Here is a 16,533-nt window from a genome sequence, read left to right as displayed (position 1 = left end):
GAGTGACACAGAGTGCGTATCATCAGCACTGGGGGCTTCGCTTCCCCAACGAAGCAAATCGTCCCTGACCAGGCATTCTCCCGAGGAAGGAGGTTGCCTGAACCCACAGGCTCCGTGGACGACGACCCCTCAGCAGTCCTTCACAGGGCGCAGGCTTTTGTCTACCTGTTTGTGTAGAGCGAGTTACAGTGTCCGTGCCAACCCCTTGTCGGCGGCCCCTGCTGAGCCTGCCCTCCAGAGAAGAGACGTCCCTGCTGTGGCCTCCCGTGGCCGCCCGTGGCCGCCCTGCCTCCCTGCTGACGTGGCCTTCCCGCCCTCTCTGCAATTCCCACGGACTGGCCCCTTGGAGATGCGCCGCAGCCCTTGGCGACCCGATGCGATGCGCCCCCAGACCTCTTCACCCTTCAGTTCACGGTCTGCAACCATCCTCAGGAACGTGGTAGAGGAGCTGCCGATCTAGAGGGAGTTTTTTGTTTTTGTTTTTTTAAATGGAAAACCCAGAATCCAAACGGTTCTGTGCACAGGGCCAGCTTCCTTTGAGAATGAAGTGAGATGGGTTTGGCTGGTTCACGCGGAGTGAGGGAAGATGGTATGTTCCAAGAGGCAGGATGACTTACCTCAAAATAGCCTGCAGACCTCAGATTAGATCACGGTAGGGTGGGAACTTTTTTTAATGAGAACAGAGAGAAAGCAGGCTGTAGGGTCTGTATGTGAGTGTGTGTATATATAAATGTATCTTTGTATATCTGTTTTAATATATATATATTTGTATATATTTTAATATATATATTTTCATTTTTATTTATTTATTTTTTAAAGGTTTTATTTATTTATTTGAGAGAGAGTGAGCGAGAGACAGAGAGAGAAGGAGCAGGGGGAGGGGCAGAGGGAGAAGGGGAAGCAGACTCCCCGCCAAGCAGGGAGCCCGATGCGGGGCTCGATCCCAGGACCCCAGGATCATGACCTGAATCGAAGGCAGATGTTTAACTGACTGAGCCACCCAGGCGCCCCGTATATTTTTTCAATGAGTACTTTATGTATTGAGATGATTCACTGGTGAGGCAGAGGTAATCTGAGCACAGGGGCCTCCCCAAATCCTGGGAGATGTTCGAAGGGACTATGGGGCAATTATATGAGTGTTTAGAAAATGCCTCCGTTCCCATCAGCATAGCTCACACTGATCCTGGCAGAACAGAAGAAGGGGTCTCATGACCCTGAGATCAAGAAGGGGTCACATGGTTGTGACAGCCAGCCTGCACTCTGCTGGCCAAGCCCTCTGCCCCAGGGTGGGGAGGTACCCAACCAGAGGACAGGGCATCCTTGTCTAGTGAGCATCTAAAGGTGTCCTGTGGGCTGGCGGGACCCTGGCTCATAGACCTCCTGATTTATCCAGAATGGTTCCAGAATGCTGTTCCTGTCATCTAATGCCGTGTAACAAACCATCCTAAAACTAAGGGGGTTAACCATTGTGTAGATCAAGAATTCAGAAGGGGCATGGTGGGGATAGCTCTTGCTTGTTCCGGGGGCCTCAGCTGGGAAGGCACGGGCGGCTGAGGCTGGAGGGTCATTGTCAAGCTGGCTTCCTCACTCACCTATCTGGCAGCTGGGCTGGGACAGCTGCAGGACAGGCTCGGCTGGGTCTGTCATCTGGAAGGCCTACTTGTGGCCTCTCCAGCAGAGTGTTCTCAGGGGAGACAGAATTCTTACCTGGCCACCCAAGACTCCGATGGCCAGGGCCCCAGTGCATAAAGCAGGTGCTGTGTGGCCTTTCGTTAGAAGTCTCCAGAGAGGCATTTTCACGTACTGGATTGGTCATCAACCTGCCCAGATTCAAGACACTCTGCCTCTCGAGGGGAAGAGTGGCAGAGAAGTTGCAGTGGTATTTTTTTCAAACTGCCACAATGGTCTTCTGGGCTGGGCGGATAGGAAGAAAGAGGGGCAGCCATGAGAGCTAGACCACGCCACTCCCTCTAGGTTGGGGACATCTGCTTCCAGGCTCTGCACCCCTCTCTTTTCTGCCATCAATGGCGGAGGGGGTCTCCTGGGAGGAGAGGATCCCTGCGGAGCATTTCTGAAGAAGCAAACTCAAAGACCTCTGGGGCCAGGCTGCTAATGTAAATGCGAGGTGGTAGGGGTTCCGCAAAAAGGAGCAGGGGTGGGTGCCGTGGTGAGCAGGACAGGGCAGGCCTCACAACCCAAGGAGGCATCATCGCTACAGGGGCCTCTCACAAAACATGGCTGCAGATTGGATCTGGCCTGTGAGCTCCTAGCTTGTGACTCCTAACAGTAAAGAAAAGAATCAGTGTTAGAGACGGGGCAGGCCTCAGAGATCATCAGACTGGTGATTTTCAAACTTGTTTTCTCTAAAGCAGTGGAAAACTTTTCTCAAACAAGATCTTACAGAAGAAGCATGATGTAGAACATCTGATAAAACCTGGAATGGGTAGCCTGGAATCCCACATTGGCTCCTGTTCTCTTCCTAAGGGGCCAACCTGAAGCCCGGGGGTTCCCAGGAACCCAGTTTGAAAACCACCAGTTTACCTCTTCATGCAAAAAAGGAGAAAAGTGAGGTCCAAAGAGGGGGAGTGACCTGCCCAAATTCATCCTGGGAGTTAATGGCAGAGATTATTTTGAATGTCAAGAGACTAGACCGAGGTCTAGCATATGGAAGGAACTTAGTAAATGTTTATTTTTTGCCTGGCTTTTGGGACCTTGTCTTTTTTTCTTTTTTTTAAATTTTATTTAGTAGGCTCCATGCCCAGCATGGAGTCCAATGTGGGGCTTGAACTTATGACCCTGAGATCAAGACCTGAGCTGAGATCACTAGTCGGAGGCTTAACCCACTTAGCCACCCAGGCGCCCCGGGAACCTTGTCTTGAGCACTCATATTGTCTTCCTTAGATGTGTCCTGATTTTTTGTTGCTGTTCGTTTGTTGGGTCAGGGAGCATCACGCATGCTGTGTGTGGCCGTGAAGCCTCGGGTGCCACGAAGCAGGGAGTCTCAGCTCCAAGGATCTCCCAGCATTTTAGAATGGCAGAATGCTTAGCACCTTCCTCATATTGCTGCCAGGCACTTACCTGGGCATGAATGAAAATGAATCAAGCCTGAGCTCATGATGAGCCCAACCCTGTCCAGAAAAATCAATACAGATTTCCCCATATTATGTAATATGTGAGTTCCTGAAAAGTTGGAGGTAAATCAGTTTTTTCCCCAGTTCACCATGTACCGAGCATCTGGTGTCCGCCCTGCGTTGTGCTGAGACGAGGCGGGTGCACACGCACGTACGCACGGCCGCGGTTCTCGCTCCACGGTGTTACCAAGCCACATAAAAAATACACCGAAGGAGCTTGCTAATGGCATCCTGTGGTAAACCCTTCTATGAAATGGGAAGAATTGCTTCCTAATGAACATCTTGTTTACTTATCTACAGATACTTGTATTTGTCAATTTGGATTTTCATAGCAGAGGCTTTTTCAGTTCTGGCATATGGCAAACCTTTAATGAATATTCGTTGAACATTCGTTGACTAGAGGAACATAGTTCAAAGTCAAGGAATACCCATACCTGATAATCACGTTTGTGGACGGGTAGGTACCTCAAAAAGTACTTTTCACATGTTGGTACCTATTTGTTTCCGTAAGAACCTCATCGGGGAAGAAAAGCAGGCCTTTATTATGCCATTTCAAAGGTAAAATAACTAAGGCCCCATAATGAGCTTCCTCAAATCAGTATCTGAAAAAGGTCTGATGGAAGGTCCGTCCAGACTTTGCAGCTGATAAAGCCCCAGCAATAAAATCAAGACAATTTCAGCTCACTTGTCCCCTTGGCTGGCCTGATCTCAGCTCCGCCAAGGGTCCATGTCCATCCTCCCAGGCATCTGGGCTGGAGGCCGCAAAAGCTTAAGCTCTTTTTCCTTTCCCCAACCACCACATCCTATTGCTTTCCAGGGCTGGACATTCAACTCTGAAAGCTGGGCCCTACTCCTCAGCCCCCATCTCTGCCCAAATGCCAGTTCTCCCTCCCCACCCTCCCTGCGCGTGACCCTCTGCCCTGAGTCCATTTATTTGCTTGACACTTATGAAGCCCCTCCTTTACAATGGACACTGGGCTGGGGGCTAGAGATCTAGGGCCGAATAAAACGTGGCCCCATGCCCTTTGGGAACACAGTTGAGTGGAAGGTGCCATGAAAGAAAGCTGGATGGAGAACCCAACAGCACCCAGGAAAACATTTAAATCTGACTGTGGTCCTGGGGGAAATCTGAGTGGTGTTTTGAAGGATGAATAGGAGTTTATCAGATTGGCAGGGGGAGTGGGGTATTCCAGTGAGAGGAATCAGCGCAGGCAAAAGTGCAGAGGTGTGAACTGGCGTGGCATGTTTAAGGACCCTGGCAGGAGCTGACAAAGGGGAGAGTGGAGGTAAGGAGACAAGAAAGGTGTGGCTGGGAAGGGAAGCAGGGGCCAGAGAAGAGGGCCCCCATTTCCACACTCTGGTACTCGGATTTTATCTGAGGGTCCCTGCAAAGTTTTAGGCCAGGGCCTGATACGATCAGATTCAAATTTTAGAAAAAGTACTCTGATAGGTGTGCAGGGGATGGGTGAGGAGGTAAAGGGCACATTTTGTTTTGTACGCCGCTGGGTCAGCACCTCGTAGGTGCGCCAGCACAGTGGGTGCTCACTGTTGAAGGGATGAATGCATGACCCAGTAGGCAGCTTACTGCAGAAACCCAGGGGGAGGTCCCGAACAAAGATCTGAGAGTGGAGAGGAGGGGATGGACATGGGGCAAGTATAGGGTTCGTCTCCATCGGGGCCTAGTTGGGAAGTGCAACAGGCCAGGAAGTTCCATGGGAAAAATGAAGAGTGGAGAATTTGTTACAAAAGTTTTGGAAGAACAGAACAACAGGGTTCATGTGTGTTGGGAGGGCAACCCAGAGATTAGCAACATCAGGAAGCTGCTGCCACCGGAGGGCCTGGAGGGACGAAAGAGGTGTCATTTGATCCCTGGAGCCAGAGTCCCTATAGTAAAGCAGGACTGTGAAGAGGGAGGGGCGCCAAGGTTGGGTTCCAGAAGAAGCAGAGTCAGAGATGGAGACTAGCATGCGGGAGGCTTCTCAGGGAATGCTCTTGGAAGGGAAGGGAAGGAACAGGATTGGGCAGAGGGAAAAGCTGGGCTGAGTGCAGCAGTCTCAAGGAGGGCCTCAGGTGACCATCAATTGGGAGGTCTGAAGCTGGGATGCCCTTCAGAGTCCAACCAAGTTGGGGCAAGGAGGCTGGACCCTTTTAGCCCAACCACTAGATATAGACCTCTTGGGAAGGGTGTGTGACCTTGGGCAAGGTAGCTCTTCTCAGTCAAGGCAATTTTCAAAAAAGGCCTCCTAAAAGGCAATCCCAGCAACTGGAGGAAGAAATCCTTCGATCCGGAAGAGGGCCCTGGCAGCACATCCCAAGAGCCATACAGAGGGCCTGCCGAGGCAGAGCTAGAGCCACGGAAGAGGTGCAGCCAGTACCCCAAGCAGAGACAACGGGAAGAAAGAAGGAGCAGCTTCCCACCTTCCCGTCTCCCTCTAGGACCTCCCACTGGGAAATGGGGCTGGAAGCTAGTGGGCAAGAGAGCATGGGAAACAGTTTGCCAGGGGCAGCCCCAGAGAGCTGCGCAGAGGGCAGGGGATGGCTCAGAGAGGTCTAGGATGCCCCCGGGGCCTGGCTATGGGGAATGGGAAAAGGGCAGATTCCAGGGGAAATGAGTGCCCTGGAGGGTGGGTGGGGTGGGTCCTGGCGATGCCTTTCTCTCGGAAGACAGAGAAGGAAGTATACCCCTTGGAGGAAGGTGCTGATGGCTCATGTTGACTTTGCCATCCAAGTGCAGATGCCCAGCTGGTAGCTCAGTGGATCTTAAATACTGGCACAGAATAAACTGAAAGAAAGAAAACCTCAGGTAGGCTCTGTCCTGGCCACAGGACCAAGTGTAGCCTCCTCAGCATGGCCCTGGAGCCCTTCACGACTTCTGCAGGCTCAGCACCCACCACCCTTGCAAGTCTCTGAGCCAACCCTGCTTCCCCTGATAGCCACCATTCATACCCCGCGGCCCCCCCCCCCCCAGCAACGATCTCACGATCCCACACATGCCCCAGGTCAAATGCTCCTTCTAGCTGGCACTCCTCCCTAGTCCTCTTTTCTCCCAAACAGATTGTAATCTCTCCGTTGAGTTTAAGGGAGAGGGCTTAAGAGCCTGAAAGCTCCACCACTCACTAGCTATTCAACTCCAGCAAGGAACTTAAATCTTTGAAGCCTTCTTCTATGAGATCGGGCAAAAAATAACCCCACAGGCTGGTTGTAAAACGAAAACGAGGTATTATGTGTAAAGTGCTAAGAACAGTGCCTGACACATTATAGACCTCAATTAATGTGAGCAATTATTATTTGCATTTCCATCTTCTAATCCCCAGCATCTGGCCCTTAGTAGATGCTTAATTAGTGTCTGTTGAATGAATGGAGATTTAATATGTAAAAGGATTTATCCTTGGGGTCCCACCTCCTTCTAGAAAATCAAGTGTTGAGCAGGAGTGCAGAGCCTCTCTGAAATAGTTATCTATGGTGGGGTGTCCAGAGACTCCAAATTGACCTGGTTCTCTCAAGAAAGAAAAACGGCAGATTTTAAGTTATTTTCTCGGAGGTGTTTTGGTGCGGGGTCTGGCTCACATTTCATGCTCATCCAAATCACATTGCACGAATGTACGCACACAACCTGGCAGGGATGTCCGGGTGTAGGCATATCACAGTCAGCGGCCAGAATGACTTCTACTCCCCTACCCGCCCACCACGGAACAGGGGCTGGCTCCGGGGCCCCAGACCCTGCTGCGCGTGCGGAGGCCGGGGAGGGGGCAGGAATCCGGCGGCAGCCACGTGGGCCCCTTCCGCCAGCTCCCCACATCCTTTGTTTCCCACCGGCCCCGGCTCAGGAAGCTCTTTCTGCGAGTCACCGCGAAGGGGCGGCCGGGGAGCCTGGAGAAGCTATTTCCGTGCAATCCGGGAGGGCGGCAGGCGCGGGAGGGGCGTGGAGGTGGAAGCAGCGCAGAAGGCCCAGTGTTTGCTTTTATTTCATCCAACAGAAGGTTCTATTTGTGGAAGCGAACAGACGCTGGGGATTAGAGCTGGGAGGGGGAAGGAAAAGGGGGGAAAAAAAAAAAGCCACATCCACTACCACGCACAGGTCTTCCCCGGAACTACCGCGTGGGGGTGAATGACTGATTCTGGAATTCATCACCTTTCCTATCCTCCCTTCCTCCGGCTGCAGCCGGGCCTGGGCGGCGCCCACGGCTCCAATCGGAGGTCGCGAGGCGCGCGGCGGTGGAGGGATCCCTGAGGCGAACGGCGTAACCGTCCCGCGGCAGCGAGCGGCTGGTGCCGAGAACCGCGAGGCGCGCGCCCGCAGCCCATTGTGCTTGGTGTGAATGAGGAGCGCGCACCAATCAGCGGTCGCTTCCCCCCCGCGGCCCCGCCCCTCCCGCCCACTTCCCTGGGACCCTTACGTCACGGGAACTTTTCCTCCGCCCCCTCCCCCGGCTGCTAGCGCTGAGCCCCGGGCCTGCGGGAGGGCGCGCGCCGCCTCCTGCCCATCCCAGCCCGGGGGGCGTGTGCGCGCGTCCCAGCTGGCTCGGGACACACCACCTGCGCCCGAGCGCGCGCAGCCCAGAGCATCCCCAGCCTTCGGGCCACCCCCGTTGCCCCCGGCGACCCAGCTCCACCTCCTCCCCCCCCCACTCCCGCCTTGCCCCGGCCTCCTCCCTCCGCTTCGGTGACTGCTCGCCGGGCGGCAGGGCCCGAGTCGTCGCAGCCACCTCATTGCTCAACCCGGCTTCCCAACTGTTTACACAGCCCGGCCTGTGAGTGTGTGTGTGTATACAGCGTGAGTCACCGAGAGGCGGAGGAGGTGGAGGAAAAGGAGAAGGAGGAGAGCACTGGCCGGGATCGGTGCGGCGCACACACTCACTCACTCACACTCAGTCACTCTCTCCGAGCGCGTCTCGCTCGCTCACACACACGCCGGGAGCCCCGGAGCGCGCAGGATCCCGAGCGCCGCGGAAAAGTTGCTCCGGCTTTCTCTCCGGGACTTCGGGCTTTGGGAAGGGCATTGCTCCGCGGCTCCGCCGAGCCTGCGGAATCCTGCCCTCGCGGCTCCGGACGTCGGGAGCACCAGCCGCCGCCGCCTCTGCCCCCGGGACTGTCGGCGGCCTCGACAACAATAGCGGCGGCCGCCTCCGGCCAGGCGCCCCGAGCCGGTGCCCGCCGAGGTCCCGGGACCCGAGCCGGCCTCTGCCCCCGCCGGACGCGCGGCTTCCCGCGTGCAACGCGAGCGCCCGGGAGCGGCTCCTGCCTTGCCCCCCGTGGGGGCTGAGCCGAGCTCCGTCTGCAAAGTCCATCCCGCCCGCTGGAGTAGGTCGCGGCGCCGGCGCCGAGCCCGCAGCGCCTTCCCGCGCCGATCCCGGGACCTACAAAGCCGGGGCCGTCCCGGGACGGGATGCGGGTCGGTCCTGTGCGCTCTGCCATGAGCGGCGCCTCGCAGCCCCGGGGCCCGGCCTTGCTGCTCCCGGCCGCCCGGGGCGCCCCGGCCAAACGCCTGCTGGACGCGGACGACGCGGCGGCCGTGGCGGCCAAGTGCCCGCGCCTCTCCGAGTGCTCGAGCCCCCCGGACTACCTCAGCCCCCCCGGCTCGCCCTGCAGTCCGCAGCCGCCGCCCGCCGCGCCGGGGGCTGGCGGCGCCTCCGGGAGCGCGCCGGGGCCCAGCCGCATCGCAGACTACCTGCTGCTGCCCCTGGCGGAGCGCGAGCATGTGTCCCGGGCGCTGTGCATCCACACCGGCCGGGAGCTGCGCTGCAAGGTAGGCGCCCGGGGCTCGGGACCCGCCGTGGGGTTGCGGGGACGCGGTGGCCGGCAAAGGTGTTTGGGGTCTCGCCCTCGCCGGCGCGGGGGGCCTCAGATGCCGCCTGCGGTGACTTGAGCGTGGTGGGCGGCATTTGGCCAGGTTCACACCCTTTGGGGGACTGAGGGATTTCGGAAGGAGTGGTGTAATGCGGGCTCGGCAGGCAAGAGGAAGTGCGGTGTTCGGGGGCTTTATCTCTGTTCTTTGCTTGGCGCCCAGTGTAGCGCACGGCGTTCCAAATAAGTTGTGGAATTGAAATGGATTCCTGGGCCATGCCCTTCCCCTTCTCTCATTCTCGTGGCTTCCCCCGCCCCTTGTCCTGGAAGGGCGCCCTGCAGTGGGTGCCTCCTTGGAGCCCGGAGCAGCTTGCGGCTCTCCTGCCGGGGCTCCAAGGCACCTGGGCTCAGCTGTGGGCGCTGAGGGGGTGGGAAGACCGTGTCAGGCTCGGGGCTTGGGGATTCCGGCTTGTACCCGCGCCGGGTGAGAGCCTCGTCCTCCCCAGAGAGCACTCTGAGGCGGTCTTCCAGCCAGGGCGGGGGATTTGCCCGGCGCAGAAATGTGGGAAAGCCCGTGCCGGCTAGGAACCCTCGCTTCCATTCATGCCTGTGTTTTCCGGCCAGCGATTTTCTTTTGACCACGAGAGATTCCATTCCGGAGAAGATAAAACTCCTGGAATCGGGATCCTCCGCGTGCCCCTCCAGCGCCCTTAGACGCAGAACATTCCCGCAGCCCAGCCTTTGCGAGCCTGACACCCGTCTCAGACATCCCCGAGGAGCTTCCGGGCTGCTCCTTTTCAACCGAAAGACAGGGTCACCCCTCAGTTGAAGTCGCTCTTGGGTTTTCCGCAACTCACCTGAACTCCACCCGAGCCCCCCCCCGGGCTTGCTGCTGCCACCTACCGTCCGACCTGAATGAAATTCAAATGCATGCTCTAGCCCAGTTTAAAGGGGGGGGGGGAATCTTTTCTTCGTCGCTGGGGCTAAGAGCGGTTTGGGGAAGATACGTTGTGTGGGGCCGGGGCGAGGGGCGGGGGGGTGAGCAGAGAGATTTTTCTAGCCGGGGCCAGGGCAGCGAGGCTTCAGAGGTGGGGTGGGTCTGGCCATTGTGCAACCCCTTCCAGTTCCTCTGAGCAGATAATAGCTGAATCCAGATGGTGACAGCCCATGTGTGTCACCGTTTCCAGTTGAGTCTAGGATATGAGTAACCGGACCAAACAAAAGGCCCTTAAAGAGACCAGCTAGTTTCTGAGAGGAGATACTACCCATTTCCCTGGTGAAGGTGGGGGTGGGAGCTGCCCCCCCCCCGTGGGGGGGGGGAGATAAACAAACAAATGTAAAAACCATGGAGAACATCCCATATCCCTCCTGTGACAATTTTAACTCCAGGCTGCTTATACCTGAGTCAGACTGTAGGCAGATTGTTTAAGGCTGTGTTGTCACAGTCTTTCTGCGAGTCATCTGTTCCTTCTGACTAATGACAGATCTGCATGTTCCCCAGCCCCCTGCTTCCACTTGGAGGCTGCAGAGTCACCACATTCTGTGTGCTCTGTGCTGAGAGCTTTGGGTCTGCAGGAGGTCATGCATTTTCAGCTCCTGGAGATCCCGGGGTTGGGGGAGTTGCTGATGGAAGGTTGGGACACCTTCATCAGCTACTTCCAGCAGCCTCGCCTGCAAACAAGGAAGGGCCACAGAGGGTGGGGGCTTTAGGGCTTAGCTCTCCCCGGGGGGTGGGGGAGGATGATGGCCTCGTGAAAGGAGGTAACATAGATAGAAGACAGTTATTTTAAACCATCCGTATAGTAACCCAGTGAATATTTGCTAGCCCAGAGCCCTCGATGTTGCCGGTCTGGGGGGGGGGGGGGTGGGTGGTTAGAGGCAGCTGGGGCTGCATAAGGTGGGGCAGCAGAGATAAGGGGCTGTCAATGAAGGGAGCCTTACTGTCAACCGAAGGCCAACAATTGAGAGCTGCAGTCTGGGATTCAGGAGGCAGCCTCTGCTTCCCTAGCCTCCTAAATCGGGGGGGGGGTCACCTTCTCTCTGCAGGTGTTCCCCATTAAACACTACCAGGATAAAATCCGGCCTTACATCCAGCTGCCCTCACATAGGAACATCACCGGCATCGTGGAAGTGATCCTTGGGGAAACCAAGGCCTACGTCTTCTTTGAGAAGGACTTTGGGGACATGCACTCCTACGTGCGCAGCCGGAAGAGGCTGCGGGAAGAGGAGGCCGCCCGGCTCTTCAAGCAGATTGTTTCCGCCGTTGCCCACTGCCACCAGTCAGCCATCGTGCTCGGGGACCTGAAGCTTAGGAAGTTCGTCTTCTCCACAGAGGAGAGGTGAGCAGCCTCCGCAGCTCCTCCCGTGTGGCCTTTCGGGGCAGGTGCCGCGGTTAGATGCAGAGTGTTGGTTCACACCAAAGCCAAGGGCTCAGTTGTCCCAAAATTAGTATTTAGAAGCCCTTTCCCGAGGAGCCACGGCCAAGGATGGTTTATTCTGCACTCTCGTGGATGTGGCCCGGGGACACGTTGGTGCTTCTTTCTGTGGGATGTCACATGAGGACAGGATGCCCTCCCCACTTCCACTCCAGGATCAAGTTTATTCCCCATTGTGGTCAGAAAGGTCAGTTCTTCTGGGGTACAAATGGTCAACCCGTCCTTCACAACATTGACGCCTAAAGGAAGGTTTCAAATCCTTGCTTAAACCAAGTGGGGGGCTTTTTTTTTTTTTTTTTTTTTTTTTTGTACCTAGAAAGTATCACGGAGCTAACTGTTGTATTTGCACTCTTCTGCCCTCCTCCTTTGTACCCTGTTCCTGTTCCGCTTTGGGCTGGTCCCCAGTACTTTCTTCACATTCTCTGGTGGCTCTTTTAGACCTCTTGTTTGGATACATCTTCAGAAAATAGCCACATTGAATAATACATGGATGTTGGCTGGAATTGGTTGCTAAATATAGATCATGACTTCCCTCATAAAGGACAGGATGAGCTTGATAAGAGAATAATGAGACATTAAGATTCAGAGTTGAGGTTTCAGGCAAGGGAATTCAAGAAGCCACAGGAAATAAACCTTACCTGATTTTAAGAGGTGGGCCATATTCCTTACCGGTCGATTAAGAGCAATAAACCCTTGCAGAATTGTGGAGGGGTGTGTGTTATTTTGTTGCAGTTGTTCAGAATTGTGGGTGGGGGGGTGTGTGTGCGTTATTTTGTTGCAGTTGTTCTGGCGGGGCTGCCCCGACCTGTGCGTTTTTACCCTTACCTCCAGATCGTAGGAAAGAGTACAGGGTTGAATTGCCATGAAGCATAGCTTTATATCTGACCTTGCAATACTTATTGGAACATACCGATTAGCAAAGAAAAGCAAAGTGTTTGCAATGGAGAAGTTTCCAATTCCTGGAACATGCTCCTTTGATATGTTGATGTATTTTCTGAAACATGCCTTACACACCTCCTTACTAGCTTTTGAAATCCGCATTGCACAGGCGACTGTCATGTGCATGGAGTTTGGCAACCCGAGGGTTAAGCAATGGCCGGCTGACGCTATTCGTGTAACCAGCACAGGTGCAGGGTTTTAGTACTACAGCAGCCAATCAGGGGCAGACAGTGCGGGTTGAGTCATATTTTCCGTTTACAGAACCAATGGGTATTTTACATAACGACGGGGAGGTCAGGCTGAGGACATACTGAAGTTAGCACATGTATACTACACTCCAGGGAACAGGAAGGCAGGAAGAAAAAAAAAAAAAAAACCCAACCAGACCTTTGAGAGGAAAAGAAATTGACCCATTAGCCAGTACCAAATGTTTGCATTTGACTTCACCACCAGGGACTTACTGAAACAGGGCTATTTCAGAGAAGCAGGGAGGTGCACAATCTGCCACCAGATGATAGAGGTTCCCCACGTGCCTCTGGGCTTTGGGGGATCCATGAACCGTGGGTGGCTGGGTCCAAATGAGGAGGCACCTGCAGCTTCAGAAGGGAGCCTTTGCCTAAGGATTTTTTTCAGGCTTTAGCGCTGACCTGAACAGATAAACCCCCACGTAGAAGAAATAGGCTCAGGTGTTGGTGGGCCATCCGTGTGTACGGATGTTTGTAGGCCCTGCATCCCTGAAATCCACCAGCCACCTCTGTTTGCTCCTATAACCTCTTGGTCCAGGCTAAGTGTGCTTTGCAGTTAAACACCCAATAAGTGATGAACGTTCCTGGAGCCTTTCCCATCACAGTTATCCCGGCCTGGGCCCAGGTGGAAAGGGTTCCCTCTGTGTGTATATGTCAGCATGAGCAGGAGTGCTGACAGCATGAGCAGAATAGCGGTGACTTGGGGCCCTAGGTTCTGTAGTTTAGAGTGTGGGCCCAAGTAGCCCTGGCAGTCAGTGGCATGATAAGAATAAGATGGGCCTTTAGGATGCTCAGTCCCCGTCCCCTCCCACCTGCCGCCCCCTGCCCGGAAGAAGTAGGATATACTGTTCTTCTCTGATAGCTTTGTAGAAAATGTCAGCATTCCCCTAAGACAAGCTCCCACTTCTGCAATGTGAACTTTGTAAATTGTGTAACCCTATTAGGATATCTCTTCTAAGCTCTAGCATAATGAAGAGTATTTGGGGCTTTGCATCATACCGTCCGCCCCAGGCTCTCTCTCGATAACTTTGCAAATGTTTATTGCAGTTTGTATTGGTTTGTGAAATCCTGAGTCCTGGGTGGTTGCAGGGCACTGCTTACTGGATGAAGGGGTAAATGGCATTCCTTGGGCCTTTGCCTTTAGTGCCTGTGGGTGCCATTATAGAGAAGGCTTTGTTTTTCATAGCAGCTGATCTGGAAGTAATAGCTTGTTTCCTCTCCTGCAGAAGCCAGCTCAGACTGGAAAGTCTAGAAGACACACACATAATCAAGGGGGAAGACGATGCTCTGTCAGACAAACATGGCTGTCCAGCCTACGTGAGCCCCGAGATCCTGAACACCACGGGGACCTACTCCGGAAAGGCGGCCGACGTTTGGAGCCTAGGGGTGATGCTCTACACCCTTTTGGTGGGCCGCTACCCTTTCCATGACTCAGATCCCAGTGCTCTCTTCTCCAAAATCCGCCGTGGACAGTTCTGCATTCCTGACCACATTTCCCCCAAAGCTAGGTGCCTCATTCGCAGCCTCCTGCGACGGGAGCCCTCCGAGAGACTCACTGCTCCTGAGATCTTACTCCATCCCTGGTTCGAGTCTGTCTTGCAACCTGGCTATGTCGACTCAGAAATAGGAACTTCAGACCAGATTGTTCCAGAGTACCAAGAGGACAGTGACATTAGTTCCTTCTTCTGCTAATCCCCAAACCTCAGAAACCTCATAATTCTCACACATGGCATTTCCATTTCTAAAGATGGACCGGCCTCGCGGCGTGCTGCCAGCCAGATATGTGATGGCGTAAAGATTGTAGCTGCTGAACGCAACCTGGCGCTAGCCCTCTCTATTTGTTGCGACGAGCGGCCTTATGGATCTGAGCTGTACACGCTCTAATCGGCTGCCCTGCAAAGCTGTTGCCCTTCTCCACGATCCATCCCGCCGCCAACGGTCCTGCTGTCAGATGCGGGGCCGTTCCGAGTCTGCAGAGGTGGCAAAGAGTATGGATGTCCTACAGCAACGTGGTCGAGTGAAAGGAAGGTGAACATTTTAAAGGGAGAGGAAGTGAGTGGTACAGTGGCATTTTGGGGCAGTAACCATATCTTAACAGGGTGACAAATCATTTTGGGCCAATAAACCTGCCATCGTTGAACTTGTCTTTGGGAGCTAGACTGTCACTCCCCCAGCTTCTCTGTTGGGAAGTTCTTTTTGGGGTTTGGTTTAACACACACCCTTTCTTCACCCTCACATTTTCCAATGACCCTGCTCCGTTGTGGGAGCAGACTATTTGAGGAGCATGGGAGCCTGCCCGCACGACAAACCCAGACTCTCGCCTCCGTTTCCTGCCAAGACCTCATTTGCACTAATGCCTTCTTTCTGACCTTGAAACGTCCCCTTCTTCGCTAGAAAAGCACTTACCAGCTAACCGTGGAGAAGCATCACAACAGATTTGAACTCCTGGCTATTTCAGAACTCTGAGCTCAGACAGAGAGACTGCAGATTGGTAAAGTCAACTTGAGCCCTTGGAAACCGTGAGCTTTTGTTGGTTCCCCTCAAACGTGTCGGCATTTAGCCTTTGTTCCCAAGACCATCTCAGGGTGGAGCATTTTGTCTAGGAGGAGAAAGATAAGAGGAGGCTTTCCTCGCCTCTCCCCAGAGCAAACGTTAAACATCTTTGTGCTTTAGAGAAAGTGAATTTTGGAGAGCCGTAGACGATTCTCAGACCCACTTCCAGGATTGTACTTTAACCCTTCATGGATATGGTCTGCCTCCGGCATTGTGCGTGTGTTTGCAGTTTTGCATGATGGGTTGTTCGTATTTTAAATTTGGTGTGGTTTACAAATACGTCTCTATAATCAGCATCTAGAGTGAAATGGCCCCAAATCTTTAAAGTCGGAAGAGCCTTTTTAAAAGTATCTCATCCAACTTCTTTCCTCTTTCTGCCACCTCCCAAAGCAGAAAAACAGCCCCACCCCCCACCGCCCTCCCTTCATCTTCCTACAGGTGGGAATCCAGCCTCTGTTTGAACGCTTCCAGAGATGGGAGCTCACTACCTACAAAAGCTAGAGCTTAACTGCAACTCGCATTAAAAAAAACCAGAACACACAAAATATCAATAAATGTCTCAGTACTGAAATCAGGTGGTTAAACGGGTAAACCAAACATACTGTATTTTGAAAAAAAATGGCACAAAATCAGGCAGTCATTTTTAAGGGCTACGCCTAGGCAAACACCTAACGTGCATTGTGAGAATGCTGTGTATACCTCACGTACTGTGTACTTTGTGTATATATATATATATATATTTTACCTTTTATACCTATTGTCCGATATGTTTTATTGTTTTGGCTCTGAGGCTTGTTTTGTCTGTGTCTGTCTGAATAACCTGCGTGTCTAAAACCACGTGAAATGTGAATGATTATCGGCAATATTACCTTGACAGAATCATGGGACTCGGAGAAGAGGGAGGACAGAGGCCTCTGTCGTACTAACGTGCTCGTGGTTGCTGACTGTTGTATCTGTGATACATTATCCGGCTGAGGACTCTGGGCTAGCTGGGGCTTCTGCCGGGAAAGCTCGAAACACTAGATCCTTCCTGTACGTGTGTATATATGTGAACAGTGAGGCGACCGTTTCTGACTTGTAGAGAAATTTTAATAAATCTGGTTTCGTAAATAGGCGCGGTGCATTCCTTTTGAGTCCAGTCTGCCTTCTGCCTTGTGCAACTTCATGCTGGGGATGCAAAGGTCTCTGGCGTCCGGGTTTGGAATATCACAGGGGAAACGCAGAAGTAAACAGCTGATGATTATTATGTATGACCTTTGGCAGCGTTGAACCCATTCACTTTTTCCATTGAAGTGGGCAAATTCATTTTGATGGGTGAAGCCAGTTTGGTGAAATCAGGTGGGTGAGGGCTGTGGGCTGGTACAGAGCCGAGAAACATTTGAAGAGGAGCAATGGAACAATCCCTCTGGCCTCTGGTCTTTTTTAGGTCAGGGACCCTTGAGAATT

The 16,533-nt window shown here is 53.7% G+C and overlaps 1 protein-coding gene across 1 annotated transcript; it reads left to right on the top strand.

The window, feature by feature from the left end:
- Positions 1-7,770: 7,770 nt before the first annotated feature.
- TRIB1 (tribbles pseudokinase 1) lies at positions 7,771-16,199 on the top strand. Its single transcript, XM_036102639.2, has 3 exons — positions 7,771-8,877; positions 10,962-11,254; positions 13,761-16,199. Exons 1-3 carry the CDS (start codon positions 8,518-8,520, stop codon positions 14,224-14,226), a joined length of 1,119 nt encoding a protein of 372 aa, XP_035958532.1. The 5' UTR covers positions 7,771-8,517; the 3' UTR covers positions 14,227-16,199.
- The last annotated feature ends 334 nt before the right edge of the window (positions 16,200-16,533 follow it).

This window comes from Halichoerus grypus, chromosome 5, assembly GCF_964656455.1.
Source record: "Halichoerus grypus chromosome 5, mHalGry1.hap1.1, whole genome shotgun sequence".
In the NCBI taxonomy this organism is placed as follows: Eukaryota; Metazoa; Chordata; class Mammalia; order Carnivora; family Phocidae; genus Halichoerus; species Halichoerus grypus.
The sequence above is the reverse complement of the archived record's forward strand: the minus strand, read 5'-3'. Positions and strand labels throughout refer to the sequence as shown.

Bases quoted from the DNA above. Each gene is read 5' to 3' on its own strand.
- TRIB1 (XM_036102639.2), top strand. From the start codon at position 8,518: ATGCGGGTCGGTCCTGTGCGCTCTGCCATGAGCGGCGCCTCGCAGCCC. The intron at 8,878-10,961 runs GTAGGCGCCCGG...TTCTCTCTGCAG, and splicing joins GCCGGGAGCTGCGCTGCAAG to GTGTTCCCCATTAAACACTA. The intron at 11,255-13,760 runs GTGAGCAGCCTC...CCTCTCCTGCAG, and splicing joins GTCTTCTCCACAGAGGAGAG to AAGCCAGCTCAGACTGGAAA.